At 41.7% G+C, this 13,894-nt stretch overlaps 1 protein-coding gene across 2 annotated transcripts in view; it reads left to right on the forward strand.

Annotated features, from left to right (window-relative positions):
* Positions 1-2,617: 2,617 nt before the first annotated feature.
* Positions 2,618-13,894, forward strand: part of LOC311102413 (inositol-tetrakisphosphate 1-kinase-like) — a 71,060-nt gene continuing 59,783 nt past the window's right edge. The window contains exons 1-3 of one of the 2 annotated variants that reach the window (XM_084143746.1): positions 2,618-2,996; positions 3,429-3,612; positions 11,762-11,786. In XM_084143746.1, the coding sequence (XP_083999872.1) occupies positions 3,518-3,612; positions 11,762-11,786 (120 nt within the window). In that variant the 5' untranslated portion in view covers positions 2,618-2,996; positions 3,429-3,517. The remainder of the gene's footprint in view (positions 2,997-3,428; positions 3,613-11,761; positions 11,787-13,894) is intronic. The other variant, XM_084143747.1, reaches the window with a different exon arrangement.

Genomic DNA, 13,894 nt, shown 5'->3' on the forward strand with positions numbered 1-13,894 from the left:
GGCTTATGGTAGAGAAATTAACATTCAATTATCTGGCAACAGCTCCGGTGGACATTCCTGCAGTCAGCATGACAATTGCACGCTCCCTCAAAACTTGAGACATCTGTGGCATTTTGTTGTGTGACAAAACTGCACATTTTAGAGTGGCATTTTATATTCCCAAGCACAAGGTACACTGGTGTAATGATCATGCTGTTTAATCAGCTTCTTGATATGCCACACCTGTCAGGTGGCTGGATTATCTTGGCAAAGGAGAAATGCTCACTAATAGGGATGTAAACAAATTTGTGCACAAAACTTGAGAGAAATATGCTTTTTGTGCATATGGAAATGTTCTGGGATTTTTTATTTCAGCTCATGAAACATGGGACCAACACTTTACATGTTGTGTTTATATTTTTGTTCCGTGTATTTTCGGCTGATGGGGTACGACAGTTGAACTAAGCTTATGAGGCATTTAAAAGTTATATTCTTCAGAATCAACAATGGTTATATACAGGTAACTGCCAAAATAATGGAAAGACTTGAGTAAATGAGGGATAAAACGTGTATTTAAAGCAGGTGCTTCCACACAGGTGTGGTTCCTGAATTAATTAAGCAATTAACATCCCATCATGCTTAGGGTCATGAATAAAAATGCTGGGCAGGCCATTATTTTAGCTACCATGGCTATGCCCCCATAGGATGACAATGCTCCCATCTACAGGGCACGAGTGGTTACTGAATGGTTTGATGAGCATGGAAACGATGGAAACCATATGTCATGGCCGTCTCAGTCACCAGACCCATTTGAACACTTATGGGAGATTCTGGAGCAGCGCCTAAGACAGCGTTTTCCACAACCATCAACAACACTCTATGATGATGGAATTTCTAGTGGCAGAATGATGTTGCATCTCTCCAATAGAATTCCAGACACTTGTAGAATCTATGCCAAGGTGTATTGAAGCTGTTCTGGCTCGTGATAGCCCAATATCCTAAGACACTTTATGTTGGTGTTTCCTGTATTTTGGCAGATACCTGTATATCATTATTATACAAGTCAAAAAATTGATGTAGCAACTAAGGATTCTAGCTTTAAGGGCAGGTGTTAGGGGGATTTGAGACATGCAGTCCAAATAGAATGGGCTTCATTACAAAAGTGTACTTGTTTTTCAGTGGTATTAAGAATTCCCATATCTTACCCAAAAAAATAAGACCACTTTCACTTTAAGGGTCAAGTATTTCTTGCTGCCACCTAGGGGAGCTGTTGTTGAAGCTGACGTGCTCTTTTTTTTTCAACGAGGGTAGAAAAAAACTCCGTTTGACAGCAAGCTGGAAAAGGTTAGAGTTATGGCAGCAACATTGATACTTCCGGTTTTCCGATTTTGCCTTGAAAATAAAGGTCTGCGGTGAAACGCTATGTGTATGAAACGAAATCAATCATTTTTGCAGCTTTGCATAGTGCATAATGTTAAAATGTTTTAAAAAATCTAAACTAAAGAGAATGACTACTTTATATAAGATAAGGTGGCGCACATTGATAAATGTTTGGAGCTTAAGTAAATTAATGTAAAAAACATAATATTCTACAGACCCTATTGATGTAGCACTAGAGTCTATATATGGTGTTATTGCTTGGATGACTGTGGTGTAAATACCCAGCAGCCCTTTCTATTCCACCCATTCCATTGGTCTCGATGCAATGCACTGTATGGCTATAAATTACATATTGGCTTATAGAGAAAAAACTATTCTGTGTGCCAATGTAAAAGTGGGGTTGAGAATACTCAGTAGGGTCTGTAGAATCTATATATGGTGTTATTTCATGTGGCTCTGAATAATACTTAGTGTTGCTGGCCTTTTACTGTGTTCAAATAGCTTAAAATGGGGTACCTGGACACTCTACTGTACAAATATATCACTGTACAGGAAAAACTATTATTTGCGCCGATGTAAAAGTGGGGTGGGGAGTACTCTGTAGGGTCTGTAGAATGTATATAAGGTGTCATTTCATGGGGCTTTGAATAATATGGAGTGTTGCTGGCCTTTTACTCCACCCATTCCATTGGCCACAATGCGAATCACTGTATATGGAATACATATTGGCTTATAGAGCAAAAACTGTTCTGGGTGCCGCAGTAAAAGTATTGCAGGGAATACTCACTAGGGTCTGTAGAATGTATATATGGTGTCATTTCATGGGTCTCTCAATAATACGGATCTGGCCTTTTACTCCACCCATTCCGTTGGCAAGATTCTTACTACCACTGAAAAACAAGTACACTTTTGTAATGAAGCCCATTCTATTTGGACTGCATGTCTCAAATCCCCCTAACACCTGCCCTTAAAGCTAGAATCTTTGTATATTAATGATATACAGGTATCTGCCAAAATAAAATCAACATCAACATAAAGTGTCTTAGGATATTGGGCCACCACGAGCCAGAACAGCTTCAATGCACCTTGGCATAGATTATACAAGTGTCTGGAACTCTATTGGAGAGATGCAACGGCATTCTTCCACTAGAAATTCCATCATCATTGTGTGTTGTTGATAGTGGTGGAAAACGCTGTCCCAGGCGCCGCTCCAGAATCTCCCATAAGTGTTGAAATGGGTAGTGACTGAGACGGCCGTGACATATGGTTTACTTCGTTTTCATGCTTATCAAGGGTATAAGGACCCGCTTGACAACCGATATTTCATTTAAGAATTTATTGAAATTAGGGTACGGTTAAGGTAAGGGTCAGTTTTTGGCTGTCGGTTTAAGCGTCAACTGTGTCCTCCCCAGCAAGCTAGTTAACGGTATGCGTGGTTGTTTAGCGTGCATGCGCTAGGGCTACATAAAGGAGCTCTACTCGAGGGTGTGTGCACGCAGTCAGGTAAGATCGGAGAAAAGACATCCGTGCAGTGCTTGGTCACAACTTCAGCTTGAACAACCAGCCGAACGGAGAATGGAAAGCTAGCTATCAGGCTAGCTAGCTAGGTGAAATTCAAGGAGGACATGTGCTAGCTGGTAGCTATACATTTTATTGAACTTCTTCTTATGGATTTATTCCGAAAATTAGCTGTGGATTTGCATCTCCTCGAGCTTTGTCATCAAGCTAGCGAATGTATTTAGGAACCACATTGTAGCTAGCTAGCTAGCTAGCTAGCTAATGCCTTGCTTTATTTGGAGCATCTCTAGAAATTAACGTTAGTCTCTTCGGAAATACAACTAGCATATGGCCAGTCATTTGAAATTCAGTAAAGTTTAGCTAGCTAGCACTGGCATAACTGGACATTATTGTTATGCCTATAACTAATAGCTTGCTACTGCTAGCGACGTTGTTGAAGCTTTGCGAGTCAATTTATTGGTTATGGCTAACTATAGGTAAGTTAGTACGTCCTGTTTCCTCACATGGCCAGGCTAATACAAAATACAAAGTCATTTCTCCCTCCCCTCTAGGTTCGTGTGGAACGACAGTTTCCTGTTTTCGCAAGTGTCCAGGTTGAGTCGACCGTAACATCTGGATTGAGAACATACGCGAGGTGGAGATGCAGACTTTTTTGAAAGGCAGAAGAGTGGGTTACTGGCTCAGCGAGAAGAAGATGAAGAAGCTGAATTTTCAGGCCTTTGCTGATTTGTGCAGGTAGGCTATGTGCTGACAACAATGTAGCTATTGGTGGTTACATTTCAGTCTACTGTACAGTAGTTACAGTCCTGGAGGGATACAGCCAGCAATCTGGAACGAGATGCATTGTAGCGGCTAGTACTATTAACTTAGTGGTGTAGCTACAGGTGTAGCTATTTATTACAAATATCCAGTCTTAAAAATATAGGTCATCACTTCTTTAAATGTGCCCAATTGCCCACTCCGTTTTATTATGACCTCAAGAACCAAGTATTGCATCCATGTTTTCTTGTTTTAACTGATATATTTTGGAGGAGTACACATTTGGAACTGTAATTGAAGAGGATATTACATCAATTCAGTGTGAGCTCGAGCTCAATTTGCATCTATCATGTAACTGTCTGCTGACTGTTTTGGAGCACAGTTGGGGACAAGTAATAAGCCAAGTGCATTTCTCAGTGTCTCTGAAGAGACTGCCTTTTATGTAGGAAACAGAATTACAGGGATTGTAGTGACCTGAGCAGTTGCACAAGTTGAGCAACTTGAGCCTGCTCTGAGGTTGCCCCATTGGGAAGGTTATAAACAATAAGTACATAAAAACAACATTTGCTAATCATTCCATTAGTCAGTTTTTTTCGGATTCTGCGAAAATAGCTACTTAAAAGGTTAGGACAAGTGATCATAATCTTCGGGCAACCAAAAAATACTCCTGACTTGCCTGATGGGCGAGTTTCTTTCAATCCCTGATTACTTCTCTTGATCGCTGGTTGTTCATTCTGGCCTACTGTGTGTGTGTGGCAAAGCCCCAACCTTTTAAAAGGAGTAAACGGAGGTTTTCAGATTTAGTGATTGATTGGCAGAGTAAATAAGTGACTGTCGGATATGTTTTTGATATGATGGTTTTGACTGTCATCTCATTAATCCCATGCTCTCTGTGACCTGTATTCTTTTAAGAGGCATATTTAAATTGGTCCTTTTCATGGTTGGTTCAGTCTCATGTTAGAGATGTGGTCTCCATCCGCCTGCCTTTTACTCTCCTGTGATTAGTGTTGCACGCTATACTGAAACTTCAGTACTTTTTTTGATACTAGAAAATGTAAAACGTTTCGGTTCTAGAATTTGTTACTTTTGTTAGTTCTGTCAAATGTGTCTCAAGGATCAAGTCAGTCTATCAGTGCAGCCGACTTCTTGTTATAGTGCGCACCGTGCCTTCTCCACTTACTCATTGGTAGCCTGCACTGGGAGTCTGGGCTGCATCATGTTAACTCCCCACTCATGCTGCACAGAAGTTAACACATTTGAACATTTCTACATGCCATGTCACATTATTCAAACTGTTAATTACTGTTCGCAAAACAATGTCCATACAAGCTAGAACCTTTACAATGGAAGAAGATCACTTCCAGCTTTGTAAGCTAAAGGTAACTTTCCTTTCTAGCTGACAGCTAACACAAACATCAATTCACTACCCTAGTACTTTGTGGTAATATGCTAACCACAACTAAAAATATGTTGATTTCAAAGCTGATTGCCAACAACTTTATTCATTCACTTATTTGGTCTCTCACCTCTCTCCCAAAGTTATCTATTGCCTCAGCCTGCCTTGTGAATGACGTCCTCACTGGTTAGAGACAGCGCACATTTTTATAAAAGAAGCTACTTCTATGCAAATGTTGATCCGTACAATAAAATAAGTCACAAATGGGAGGGAAACAGATTTGTCATCTGTAGCCCTGTGAAATCAGCCAAAACAAGCTCAACTCAATGCATGCACTCCTATTGAATATGCATTCACCTGTATTGTGGGTAGGCCTAGGCTACATCTTGATTTGCCCAGTTTATCAATAGATTTACCATTCAAATAAATGATTGGTAAAATTGATTCATTTAATGCATACATGGCAACTTTATTTTTTTATTTTTTATAAATATAAATATGTTGAACTCAAGATGCCCAACGATTGAACAGAGCAGTAACTTACTGTTTGTCTGGATCTAGTGCCATTCTGTGACTGGCTAATATGTCTCTTTTTTTTGCCTTTATCATTTTTGTATGGAGTATCTTGATGGTATCAAGTATTGTGATACTAAACCTGGTATTGTGACAACACTACGGCTGTGTCTCTGTTTGGCATTTGAGTCTCCCTTGAAGCACAGTTAATTAGGCCTCTGATGTGAGAATTACGCTGTCTCTGCGTGATGCTGCGTTCTGTCTGTTTGGGCATGGAAGAGTTTTGTGGCACAGTAGCGTGGAGGAGGATCTCACCATTTGTACTTTGAGTCCTCCGTGAAAGAGAGATGGCTGAATTTGCCTAGCTGTGTCTATGCCTTAATGAAACCATTAGACCACCAGAGTGGTTGTGGTAAATCTAGGCCTTGGTGTTACACCAGCAGATGGGGGAGGAGCGACTTTGTATGTGGGTGCAGTTTGTGGCTCCAGGTTTCTCTCTAAGGAGGGTTAGGTTTGTGAAACCTGAGCAACTGGAATTCGTCAGTTAGAAAAGTAGGCTTTACTAAAGCACCTAGTGTGTGTGTGTGTGTGTGTGTGCATATGTGCACACACACCTGTGCAGGTAGCTGCCGATCTGGGGGTAGACGCTATTTGCATGTCTGTCAGCCATGATGCTCCTATACTGCCCGTGTCTGAGTGATGGAAGCGGGGAGAACAGGTTGTGGCTGAGGTCCTTGATGATGTTCTTGGCTTTCCTGCAGTACCTGGCGTGGTAGATGTCCTGGAGGGCAAGCAGTGTGCACCAAATGGTGCGTTGGAGTGTACCATCCTCTGTAGAGCCTTACGGTCAGCGGAGGTGGAGTTGCCTTACTGTTAGGCTTCATCACAGCCTGGTAAGTATGCTGTCGCTGGAGCTCCTGTAGAACACTGAGGGCCCTCGGGGACAGGCCACATTTTATGTAAGGCATCGTAAAGTGGGGCAGGGATTGCATTAGATTTCCTCAGCAGACTGACTGTGTGAACCCTGCCTGCTGATGGACAAAGAGTGCTGTATTTGGTATCAACAAGCAGGGATGGGACCCACAACATGCCGGCCAACTAGCTTAACCAATCCGTTCTCGATCTGTTGCCTGTGTTTTAGGAGTGTCACACTCAAAGCCCATGTGAAAGGACCTAAAGGGCAGATGATGTGAAATGACAGAACCATTTTAGAGCTCTAGGTGATTCAACAAGGTTAGGGCTCGCTCTCTATGTGGGTTATGTAGAATATTTTTGCACTGTGGATTCGCTCTGCTGATAGGAGTGGTGATGACACTCTGAAATTCAAGTATTGGAATACCTTGAAAATCTGATATTTTCTGAAGTTGGTACTTGAAAAGTACATGAATTAAAATTAGAATAGAACAGAAAATGATCAAATATGTTAATACAAAATATATTAGAAATGTATTGGTTTTGTGAATTAATTTCCAGGCATAGTTTCTTTTTTATTTCCTCAAGTGTTTCACGTTCTGGTTGCTAGGCGAGCTCGCTCATTCCACCCACACTGCCACTCAGCCAGGCAGGTACAGAACTGACTGATTAGGCACTGCCAAACGTCACATCGATAGCTAAAATGCCGGGCAAATGTAGTTTCAATCCTGCCTGGCAGGATATTGATGTTTATGAATGGGTTTTGCCAGACCCAACCAGGGATGTAGTGGAGGGTAAACGCCGTTTACGTACCTTTTTTATTTGTGAAGTAGCATTTACTCACCGTCTTATTTAGTTAATCATCGTTTACCCAATTATAGCATTCCCAGCATTGATCAACGCTCAGAAGGCTTCTTGATCTGAGCTCGAATCGCGCCCGCCTACCTCTGCGATCGAATGCAATTATGAATGATTCATGTATGCTCATTGTTTTTTCTGCTCCCCCGGATTTGGCTTGTTAGCAACGCATTCATCCCCCCCCCCCAACTGGTAAATAGTCGCTGAAATGTCTAGGTAGCTCAGAGTATTAGCCAGGTAGCTAGCTATAACTAGCTGGTTAGAAGCTAACATTGAACGGAGCCTGACCTCTGCAGGAGCAGTCAACTGAAATGTAAGATTGGCTACTAAAAGTTCTCATAACAAAATACCTTTACTTTTATAGAGAGTAGTGAGACAGACAGTGGTGAGTCAGGCTGCAATGAAGGAGGAAAATGAGATCCACAGAGAGAGGAAGCATTGAAGCAAGCAGGGAGAGATTAGTAGTACAGTGGTCCCCAAAGTTGGGGTAAACCTTGGGGTAAATAAGTAGTGAAACACGTATTTATTGAGTAGAACTTGCAAGGTAGTGATGAATAGTACGTTTTCTTTTTTTTATGAGGTTGTGGCGATATACTGCTACCTGTTGACAACTAGAAACAATTGTGTAATATGAACTATTACAAATTGATGGTCCTTGAAAATAAATATTAATGCTTGAAAAAGTACTGAGGTCCTTGAATTTGACTTGCCCCTGACTGGATTTTCACCTTGCAAGGGGGCTGATAAAACAGGCTGATTGAGCCAGCACAGATTATGACTATGTTATCCACCAAACATGTTTAATCTCTTCATAACGCTCCAACCAAATTACTCCCTCTGGAGAATGGCTCGGGTGTAATATGTAGGCTATAGGGTGGGGTGGGGAGGGGATGTGCTGTTATGGATGGTGTGTAGGCCAGGGATGGGTTTGGATTAGTTGTAGGAACAATAAAATGTTCTGGGTCTTGCCTACACTCTTGGAAAATATAGTTCAGAAGAGTTGCGGTCAATGGCCTGGAGTATAATTTCAGTTTGACAAAGAGAAAATGTCTCCATAGTAGGAATTCCTGTCTGGTTTCATTATCCGGTTACACAATCACTTTCACCTCGTATCTGATTACCGGTGAGCTGTTCTGCTCCGTCTCTCCTAGTTCTTCTTTTGTAGTGAGTTTTCCCTAAAATGTGCTTCTTGGAAAATACAAAAGGTCTTATTTGAAGATGTGAAACATCCTTGTTATCTACTTCTGTTCCTGTATTTGGTCTAGATCTGCTTTTGCTGTAAAAAGCAATGTGTTGTCATTTGCGCGCACACACAGTGCAGGACACTATGCAACTGTATCGAGCCTAGGTATCTCTGCAGTATTTCTGTTGTGACATTGGAATTATAAACTTGGCTCTCCAGTGTTGGTGTTACCATTGGGTGTTACACATTAAGTGTAAGCTTCATGCTCACCCACATGAGGGGAAAAAAAGTTGTGGTAGTTTAGACATGAACAAGATTTGCTCAATCTCCTAGTCACTAATTGCTGTATTTAATTGAAGTTTTATATATATATATACAAATATTGTTAACCACATTTATTTTCATATGCACCTAAAAGGTTTATGACACAGTAATTAGTGTTAGATCAACGTCTGTTTAGCCAGTAGAGTACGTCTGTCCCCAACAGCTGTCCCCAACTCTATTCAGCCCTCCCCGCAAGAGTGCATCTGGGACACTGAGTGTTCCAAAATGGAGGTGGTCCTGGTGAGCTGTCTGGGCCAGCTGGTTGTGGAGAGATCCCCCGCTGGTCAGAGACGAGGTGTGGTGACGCTGTTGACGTAAGGGACTCCTGCTTTAATGCCCATTCATAAGCTGCCAGAACAGTTTACCTTTATTAGGGAAAATAAATGACCGTCTGGACCCCCTGCCTCTGGACATAAGGGAAGCGCTGTCACTTCCTCTTGTCAGGACAGGGTTAGGGTGATCTCTCACTCTGGATGCACACACGGGAACGGAATAAAGAAAGCAGCTTTTACATCTGCTTTGGGACTAGTGTTCCCCTGACCTCTCACCTTCCTGCCATCCTATTGGCTTGATGGAGAATTTGTTGTTGTGAACATGAACTAGTGTGTGTGCATTTGTATGACTTTGTCTAAATGTATGATTTGTAGGAGCGGGTGTTAAAAGCCGACATCACCCTGCCCTATCAACTACTTTCTCGTGTGTCAAGTCCAAGCAAAAAGCTTGGCAACTCTGCTTGTCTTTTTAGTCTTCCCTCCTTTCCTTTCATCGCATGGACCAGGCAACAATATGAGAGGGCCGCCAATCTCCAAATCTCTGCGCTAGGCTGAAACCAATGAACCCATTCACACCCCATGAAACAGGCCTGCTGCAGTATTAAATATCCACATTGTTGTAAATCAGTGAATGGCTGCTCCACTGTTAGCATGGGGCTGTGACCTCGGCGCAAGTGTGTGGGGTGTGTTTTTGTTCTTGTAAAGATTTGGCAAGTCATTGGTGTAGTAGGGTTTGTGGTTTTATCCCCATGCTATGTTTTCAAATACTGTTTGAGTGTATTTCTGTTGGCCATTTTTTTTAGCTACTATTGAGTGACATGAAACTCCGATGCTTTTAGTGGTCTCATTAAATGCTCCATAATTTCAACTTCATAGAGAGTGGACCCCACACTCGGAGAACCCAGTCTCACTGAATCCTGTCAGCACTATAATATCACCAGCTCTGTGGAAGATGCCATGTCTCTTCCTGTTTGCGTTTGGACAGGCCCTCGTGCGTTCATAATGGAGAAATATTTAATCTAGACAACAGCGCCCATCGAACCAGTGTGTTTCTACATGTCCCATCACCCTCTCTGCCTTGACAGATTTCTAGGGAAGCTGAACCGCTTTTATTGAAACAATAGAAGCGTGCCTAAGAACAGCCCTTAGCCGTGGTATATTGGCCATATACCACACCCCCTGTACCTTATTGCTTAAATATGGACCATGCATAGGCTATATCAGGGTAAGGCAACCCTGTTGTTCCTGGAGTACCAGAAGTATTGCAGGATTTTGTTCGAACTAGGTACCACACTTGGCCAACTGAGCTAATTGATCAGTTCACTGATTGCCTAAATTCAACACACCTGGTCTTCCAGGTCGGTTAAATCAAAAACATGATGTGCCTGCGGCACTCCAGGACCACGGTTGCCTACCGCTGGGCTATATGCATGGTCCAATATGTTAAAATAATGTTAACAAATAATTTTACCAATATGTTAGTGGGCTCATTTCTGGAGGTGGAAATTTATATTTTAGACGGTGTCAGTATAATGTTTCATTCATTTGGGAGCAGAATGTCCTTTTTTAAAAAGTCACCAGAACTGGGCTTCTCAGTCCTTCTACATAAAAATTCTGTGGGGGGCACCACGGACACCCAAAACAAGGGAGGAGGGACTTATTTATTTTATTTTATAGGAAACCCTGCACATAGCCTAGCCGAGTGTTCATGCCCTTACCCATGCTTATTTGTTTGTATGTTCAGATTAGTAGGACTTGCATGTTCTCACTACTTGACGACCCCTAAGATTTTTGAAGTACGGAAAACGTCCACTTTTATACTATTTCTGCTTGTTTGGGCAGACTGAGGTGGATTTGAAAGACTGTCAAGTCCTTCAGAGGAACATTGTGGTTTATTACATTAGAAGAGCTGGAAGTCTTTTGCACAAACGCAACTGAGGACTTCTCTCTTGTAGGTGTCTGCACCAAGCAACCCCGTTAAAAAAAAATATCTAGATTGAGCTTTGGGTAGAAAAATGTATTTCAAAAGTAAAGACATTCCCTGGCCCTGGACTCCCAGACTAACGCAGTCCGAGCTTATTTAGCCTTAACAGCGATATATTTATGAATTCCTAGAACAAATTCCTATTCTATTCTTGAATGTTATGCCACTTTGGTTTACATTCCCAGAATTTCTTAATTTACAGTGTGTGTGCTTAATTGGAACAATGATGCCAAAGTCTGTTTAGATTTAATTTGATCCACTACATGCATAAGTGGAACAGTTGAGTAGCCTATGCCACTGTCAATATGTTTTATGTGAGACAGACTCAGGACTCTTAAAGCGGTGGAGTGCGTGCACTTTCTATCTTGGTTTCCTTTGCCCGACCGTCTCTGCCCTTCAAAATGCCCATAACCTTTTGATTGTGTGAGATTCCCCATGCTATTGGGAGCCACTACTGAGTGCTAGAACACCATTGTGTCACCACACGCCAATGTATATCTTTTTATTCTGTTGTGATCTGGAACACTGCAGGAGAAAGTGAATTTGTTTTAATGTCTGCAGATGTCCGGTTAATCTGTTGGAGTTGCGGCAGTGCTCTCTCTTTCCCACCTCCACATTTGATGTTTAAATAATGAATGAATGTATTTTGAATGTTTTCTTTTTTCTTCTCATCTGTCTTTCAGGAAAAGAGGAATAGAAGTGGTCCAGGTAAGTTCAATAAGACTTAAAAACCCAATTATTGGGTATACTTTTATTCCACATTTGTGCCTTTTTCTAAATTGAGATTAAAAGCTTCTAGAACATGTGGTTTCAACATACTTGGAAAGTTTAGGGTTTATCCATAAAAGAATGCTGATGAATAGCCTATCCCTAGATCAGAGTTCCTAGAAATTGGAAGCTTTGTTTATTTATTTTTTGAACACTCCATATCATTTGTTCCTGTTGCCTGACAGAGATCTGGTGTTTGTGTGCCCAGAGTATTTGATGTTATGCTGGTTTGTACAGTATGAGACAGAGGGCATGGTTCATATTGCAGGGGTGGGAGGGGACAGGGGACAGGGGTCGCATTAATGCAGAATTCTGCGTATTTCACGCAGGAAAAAAATATCGCAAATGTTTTGCTGCGTTTTAGTTTTCTGCTCTGCATCAGACTCATTTTGTGCTTCAGTTGCATCTCCACTCGGATGAGAATTCAGACAACGCTCTACCTTTCCCGGTGTAACTGACTTTTCTCTGATAAAATCTACGATTAACTTAAAGCAAAACATTTAGGAAATGTAGCTGGCTACGTTCTTTCTATGATAAACATTAGAAATGTAATGGTCATGCATCGTTTTTGCAAAAAATAACTTGCTTTTTCATTGTAGGCTAAGCTCATTTACTTGTGGCTGCTAGGCAAATAGCGTTGCACTTCTCTTGTCGTCTGATGAAAATGAAGCTGTTTTCTGCCGAATGTGTTGCACTCATGTATTTTCTGTGAAAGAAAACTATAGTTGCACGAGCCTGATCACTATTGAACCCCAAAAACAAATACTTTTTTTTAATGGTCTGCAATGTTCAAAATGCAGATTTCTGAACTCCCAACGCAACTCCTGGGGAGAAAGGAAGCACTGGGAGAAGAACAAGATTGATGAGCACAGTAAGCCCTCCTCCACTCATCCGTCCAGTAGCCTGGCCTATCAGACAGTGCAAGTATAGGTAGCTGCAGCCCAATATGGCAAGGTGTATGGAAAGCGAATCCGCTAATTGGGCAGATTTGTTGCCACTCAACACCGTTTTGCATGGCTACTGGGTATCACGGTAGCGTCGTTGGCGGTAGCTAACGTGGCAAAAACAAACAAATATCACGATTTTATTTAAAGTAGGATAGCAGCCTATACAATAAATAACTAATATTGATAACCATCTAGATGTCACTTTGATACATACAGTGGGGGGAAAAAAGTATTTAGTCAGCCACCAATTGTGCAAGTTCTCCCACTTAAAAAGATGAGAGAGGCCTGTAATTTTCATCATAGGTACACGTCAACTATGACAGACAAAATGAGGAAAAAAAATCCAGAATATCACATTGTAGGATTTTTAATGAATTTAGTTGCAAATTATGGTGGAAAATAAGTATTTGGTCAATAACAAAAGTTTCTCAATACTTTGTTATATAACCTTTGTTGGCAATGACACAGGTCAAACGTTTTCTGTAAGTCTTCACAAGGTTTTCACACACTGTTGCTGGTATTTTGGCCCATTCCTCCATGCAGATCTCCTCTAGAGCAGTGATGTTTTGGGGCTGTCGCTGGGCAACACAGACTTTCAACTCCCTCCAAAGATTTTCTATGGGGTTGAGATCTGGAGACTGGCTAGGCCACTCCAGGACCTTGAAATGCTTCTTACGAAGCCACTCCTTCGTTGCCCGGGCGGTGTGTTTGGGATCATTGTCATGCTGAAAGACCCAGCCACGTTTCATCTTCAATGCCCTTGCTGATGGAAGGAGGTTTTCACTCAAAATCTCATGATACATGGCCCCATTCATTCTTTCCTTTACACGGATCAGTTGTCCTGGTCCCTGTGCAGAAAAACTGCCCCAAAGCATGATGTTTCCACCCCCATGCTTCACAGTAGGTATGGTGTTCTTTGGATGCAACTCAGCATTCTTTGTCCTCCAAACACGACGAGTTGAGTTTACCAAAAAGTTCTATTTTGGTTTCATCTGACCATATGACATTCTCCCAATCCTCTTCTGGATCATCCAAATGCACTCTAGCAAACTTCAGACGGGCCTGGACATGTACTGCCTTAAGCAGGGGGACACGTCTGGC

Source organism: Coregonus lavaretus (genome assembly GCF_964263955.1).
Source record: "Coregonus lavaretus genome assembly, chromosome: 27".
NCBI lineage: Eukaryota > Metazoa > Chordata > Actinopteri > Salmoniformes > Salmonidae > Coregonus > Coregonus lavaretus.